The sequence below is a fragment of the Petaurus breviceps genome, unplaced genomic scaffold, assembly GCF_028583685.1.
Source record: "Petaurus breviceps papuanus isolate PSGF00001 unplaced genomic scaffold, PetGlider_PUasm1.0 530, whole genome shotgun sequence".
NCBI classification, from domain to species: Eukaryota; Metazoa; Chordata; class Mammalia; order Diprotodontia; family Petauridae; genus Petaurus; species Petaurus breviceps.
In genome coordinates this window covers 81372-86451 of record NW_027186360.1, presented here as the reverse complement: position 1 = coordinate 86451, position 5080 = coordinate 81372, and the positions used below count along the sequence as shown (strand labels likewise).

At 63.3% G+C, this 5080-nt stretch overlaps 2 protein-coding genes across 6 annotated transcripts in view; both read right to left on the bottom strand.

Annotated features, from left to right (window-relative positions):
* Positions 1-677: 677 nt before the first annotated feature.
* On the bottom strand, positions 678-4468 carry JOSD2 (Josephin domain containing 2). Of its 3 annotated transcripts, XR_011171108.1 has the most exons (5): positions 3466-4468; positions 1692-1817; positions 1412-1606; positions 1058-1241; positions 707-844 (listed from the first exon to the last, which is right to left on the bottom strand). XR_011171108.1 is itself a non-coding variant. In XM_069102144.1 (4 exons), exons 1-4 carry the CDS (start codon positions 3648-3650, stop codon positions 820-822), a joined length of 531 nt encoding a protein of 176 aa, XP_068958245.1. In that variant the 5' UTR covers positions 3651-4468; the 3' UTR covers positions 678-819. The 3 variants fall into 3 exon arrangements, 2 of the variants coding, with proteins under 2 accessions (XP_068958245.1, XP_068958244.1); XM_069102144.1 differs by lacking the exon at positions 1058-1241 and having other exon boundaries at positions 678-844; XM_069102143.1 differs by having other exon boundaries at positions 702-1241.
* Positions 4469-5069: 601 nt separating this feature from the next.
* ASPDH (aspartate dehydrogenase domain containing) overlaps positions 5070-5080 on the bottom strand; it is a 4147-nt gene continuing 4136 nt past the window's right edge. For all 3 annotated transcript variants that reach the window (XM_069102140.1, XM_069102142.1, XM_069102141.1), the window contains one exon: positions 5070-5080. This exon is cut by the window's right edge and continues 436 nt beyond it. The gene's annotated coding sequence lies outside the window, so the exon portion shown is untranslated.

The window sequence follows — 5080 nt, the reverse complement described above, 5'->3', positions numbered from 1 at the left end:
CATGGTCCTTGCAGGTAGAGGGAGAGGAGGGCTGGATGTGGGTCACGTCCTCCACGTCCTCCACGTCCCTCACGTCCTGCTTCTTTCCTATCTGCCATGGACCTGGCTCATTCCGGCCATCCCGTTAGAAGGCTGCCCACTGTCTCCAAACAGCTTGGTGCTTAATGCCTGCTGCCTAAAGCTCCCTGGGTCTGGCATTCAAGGCTTCCCCAGACCTGGTACTGCTGCCCACACATGTTCTTGTTCTCCCCAGATCAGGACATTCCCCAGGCCTCCCCCAGCCCTCCTCTCCCTCTACCTGCAAGGACCATGACCCTCAGCCCTCAAATAGCACTTGAGAGGGTTTTTTTAATGCGCTTGTCAGAGACATAGAATGCGGGTGTTATAATCAATACCATAATGGCTGACGTTGAAGGCTGGCCAAGCACTGGCATCCATTAGCTCTCACCAGCCCTGTGAGAAGTGGGGGCTATGTTTATCCCCATTTTACAGATGAGGAAAGTCAGTCTCCAGAATGCAAAATAACTTGCCGGGGGCACACAGGGCCCCAGGAAGTCCAGCCCCGTGGCCCCTGTGCTTCCTAGCCCAGCCCAGGTCTGAGCAGAAGCTGGCTGCCCCCTGCGAAGGCCACGGCAGCTCTGGGGCAGGCTCCTTCCCACGCTGAGGCCCCAGGCTAGGAACCCTGGGCCAGCCCCAGCACCTGGTCCTTGGCACCCGTGCTGGGGATGTAGCTGCTGGATCAGAGGAACCTGACTGATGAGGAAAGGAGGAGGGGAGCAGGCAGAGAAGAGGGCCAGGCTGGGGACATCGGGAGAGCCCTTAATCTGGCTGCAGCACTTTGTGCCTGGAGGGGAGTGAGGGGAGATAAGGCTTCTGAGGGTCCTGGGTACAGCGGGCCCCACGGCAGCGCCAGCCTGCCGCCAGGCTTATTGGCAGCAGCAGCTGAGGAGCACCCCCCCCCCCCAACCCTTCTGCATTTGTCCTCCCTCCCCCGAGGGAGGCCTTCAACAGCCGCTCCTGACACGCTCCAGAGACAGGGGAAGGCAGGCTGACTCACACAGGGGTGGAGGCGAGCAGCAGTGTGACAGGGAGAGGTAGTGGCCCAGGGCAGGGGGCCCAGGCTGTGCCGGGGGAGGGGCGCTCAGGCCGCCTGCAGCCAGCTGCCCGCGCTTTCCACCTCTTTGGTTACTACGAGTAGCACCTCACATGGCCCCTGGGCCAGGGCAGCAGAGAGGAAGTCCCTGGGGGAAAAGGGGAGCACGAGGGCTTCTGCTGGGGCCGCACCGGCCTACGTACCCAGGCCCGCCCTCCAGCTCCTCCCTCCAGTGCCACGCCGAACCCTCCCTCCCTGACCACTGGGCCCCTCGGCCGAGCTCCCTCACCCGTGTGCCCTCACCCGAGCGCCCTTTACCTGAGCTCGGCCTCTCCACCCAGGGGCATGGGCTCCCGAAGCTTTGAGTCCAAGTTGTAGTAAACGTTGCCCACCTGGCGCAAAGCCACCCAGTGCCGCCGCTGCAGGGGAAGGGACAGCAGGCCCAGGGAGACAGGGGAGGGCAGGTTCAGGATGAAGCCCAGGACCTGGGACAAGGCCAGCTGGGCCAAGGGCCTGGGGAACAGGGAGGGGAGGGGGTTCAGCTGGTTGCGGCCCGCTGGGACGCCCCTCCCCCTGCCCCCCTCGCTGAGGCTCTCACCGCCGCCGGTCCCACCACACCGCAGCCAGCCCCAGGCCCTGAAGAGCTGCCATGATGACGTTCACGTCGTAGTTCCCTGTGCCCAGGAGGCTTCGATGAGGGTTCAGGCGGGAGTCGGGGGCCAACCTGGAGAGGGCAGGGCAACAGGGAAGGCCCTGATGGAAGGTCTGCTCGGGTCCCCGGGGGCTCCCAGGTGGACAATCTGCTCAGTCCTTTGCCTCCATGGCCAGGCGCCCCGCAAGGGCCACATCAGAAGGAAGACCCCAAGATGAAGCAGCCCTTTCTCCTCTCCCCCACTTTCCCCTGTGGTCCCTAGAGAGATGGTGTCCCCCCCCAGGAGAAAGGGATGAGGGGGGATGAGCAAGACACAGAGGGAGTAGCCCCAGACAGAGAAAACCCCTCGTGGCGCCCCCCCCCCCTTTCCTTTTGTATCAGCCCCTGGCTCAGAGACGTGGCCTTGCACACAGCAGGAGCATAATAAATGTTTGTTTTGTTGAATGGACCAGAGGAGCCCTGACTATACGAGGTCCCCTTGGCCTCCCTAGATCCCAGCCAGACTCTCCCAGGTCTTCTCCCCTCTGCCCTTCCCCTCCCCCCAAACTTCATCTCTTCACTCCAGGACCATTGCCTGCAGTGGCTGCTGGTGGGTCTGCCTGCCCTCGACTCTTGTCCAGTTCATCGTCTACTTAGCCCCCAAAGGGATTTTCCTAAAGCTCATGTCTGACCATCTCATCCCCTTCTCAATAATCTCCAGAATCCAGTACAAAACCCTCTGCTAGGCATTCAAAGCCCCACCTGGCCCGGCTGCCCACCACGTGCTCCTCCGTCCAGTGAGCCGGGCCCTTCTCTGAATCTTGCCCAGGCCTGGAGGGCTCTCCCTCCTCAGCACAGACCTGACCCACCCACGCCTGCTTCTTCCCCCCCCCCCCCCTTAATCCTTAACTAGTCCCTCTTTATCCTGCACAGGGCGGGTTTGCACAAGTTTGCGGAGGTCTCCCGGAGATGGGGAGCCATCCCCGAGCACGCTCTGAGGAGCCTCGGCTGCCCGCGCCACGTGGAGGTGAGGCTCACACCACGGCGGACGAGGCAGACTGCTCTTCTGACCACACTCTCCTGGGCTCCGACGGCACCCGTGGGTGGGGGATGGGGGAACAAGTCTGGTCCCCAAGAGGCAGAAGCTAGAGCTCCGAGGGCCCTCCTCATTTCCGGAGGCAGAGACCCAGGCCTGGGGCAAGTGAGTCCCCAGTGAGTCTCCTCGTGTCCTCCTTCCCTCAGCACCTGCCCAGGGCTCTTCTGGCTCACGCTAGACTGCCCTCATTCCTTAATTCTCAGGAACCCGCTATAGCTCCCTAGTCCCTCAGAAGCAAGTCCTCCCTCCTTAATCTGGCATTCAAGGTCAGCCTTCTTACAGCCTCCTCACCTTCCTCTTTTGCCATGTAGTCCCCCTACCCCCCATTGTCTCTCGGAGCCTCAGTTTCCCCATCTGTAAAATGAGAAGGCTGGATGGCTCTCTGGGCCTCTAGGAAGGCTGCAGGATGTCTGGCCCCTCACTCCCTTGCTCTGGGCCTTTCTCAGCCACCTTCACTGACTGGGGACAGCCTTCTAAACGAGGCAGCAGACCGAAAGCGGGCACACAGCTGGGGGCCTGGCTCGAGCCCTATCCACTTGTGACCCCCCAGGCCCTCGAAGCTCAGCAGGGAGAGCCACTCCAGGGGCCCGGGGAATGCCAGGGAGCGTGGGAGTGGGCGCCCGCCGCCGCAGGGGGGAGGGTCACCTTTTGCAGATCTCGTCCGCTGCCTCCTGGCTAAAGAGCCGCTGCTGCAGGACGTTGTTGAGCGCATGCACCGCGCACAGCTCCAGGCGCTGCCGCTCGTGGTACACGGGCACGGGGGGCTCAGCCCCGGGGGGCGGCACGCCCCCCTCCTCGGGGGGTCCCGGAGGCCGCGGGCTCCCCGACATCCAGGGTCCTGCGCACACACAGGGAGAGTCACACGAGCCGCACTCAGAGGCTCGAGGAGAGGTCGAGGCAGAGAGGTATTGGAGGGGAAGAGACTTAGAGATGGAGGGGCAGAGACTTAGAGATGGAGGGGCAGGGGCAGAGATGGGGGTTTGAGACGCAGAAATGGGAGAGCAGGGATGGAGAGACTCAGAGATGGAGGGCTCAGAGAAACGCAGAGATGGGGGGAAGAGAAGGGGGCTGGAGGGACAGGGGAGCCCAGAGACAAACGGAGGGAGGGGTTCTGAGACAAATAGACTTGGGGTTCAGAGACAGGGGAGCCCAGAGACAGAAGGAGGGGGGTCAGAGGCAGAGAGACTCAGATTTGGAGGGCAGGGGTAAGGGGGCCAGAGGCAGAGACAGACTCAGAGATGGGGGAGGGGACAGAGACAGAGAAACTGAGAATTGGGGGGCAGGGACAGGGGAACCCAGAGATAGGAGGGGGGAGTCAGAGACAGAGAGACAATTTGGGGGGCAGGGACGGGGGGGAAGAGACAGAGAGACTGAGAATTGGGGGGCAGGGACAGGGGAACCCAGAGATAGGAGGAGGGAGTCAGAGACAGAGAGACTTAGATTTGGGGGGCAGGGACAGGGGTGGAGGGAAGAGGCAGAGACAGAGACAGAGAGACCGCCAAGAGACGCCGCACCGACCAAGGACCTGAGTCAAGCGCGGGGACGCGGACTGACGCTTAGAGATCCCGCCCCACCCCGCTCGGCCCCGCCCCGCGCCGCCAATGGGGAAACTGAGGCTCAGGCTGCGCCTGAACCCCCTCGCTGGGCCCCTCCCTCCCGTCGAATCATGGCAACAAGCCCCGCCCCCGCCCCCCCCTCACCGGGCCGCGTGGGACTCGCCTTCCCAGAGCTCCCCGCGCCAGGGCTGACCTTCCCAGAAGTCCTCACGGCAGCCTTCAGAACGCTTTCCCAGAAGCCCCCGCGGTCTCCTGCGGGATGCTTTCCCAGAAGCCCCTTGGCCCACAGTGGGACTCGCCTTCCCAGAAGCCCCCGCGGCTGACGGCGGACTCGTCTTCCCAGGAGGCCGCGCCGCCGCCTCGGCCCGCACTTCCGCCAAGCGTCCTTAGAGCGGCCTAAAGTGGCCTTCCCATAATCCCCTGGGAGCCAAAAGAGCGCAGTGGGGAAACCGAGACACGGACTTGGAGCAAACATAGTGGGGAACAGGGACAGTATGAGGAAACTGAGCCTCGGGGGCCGAGAGCGAGGAAAGTGAAGCAGAGAACGGCAGACGGGCTGCTGTGGGTCTGGCGCGGGAAGGGGCACAGCCAGGTTCAGGGAGAGCAGAGCCTTGAATGCCGCCCCACTTAAAGCGGGCTCCCACGCCCCACGGGGGTAGGCCTCAGGGTCACATGGGGGACCCTAAGCCCGGGGCCCCACCGCC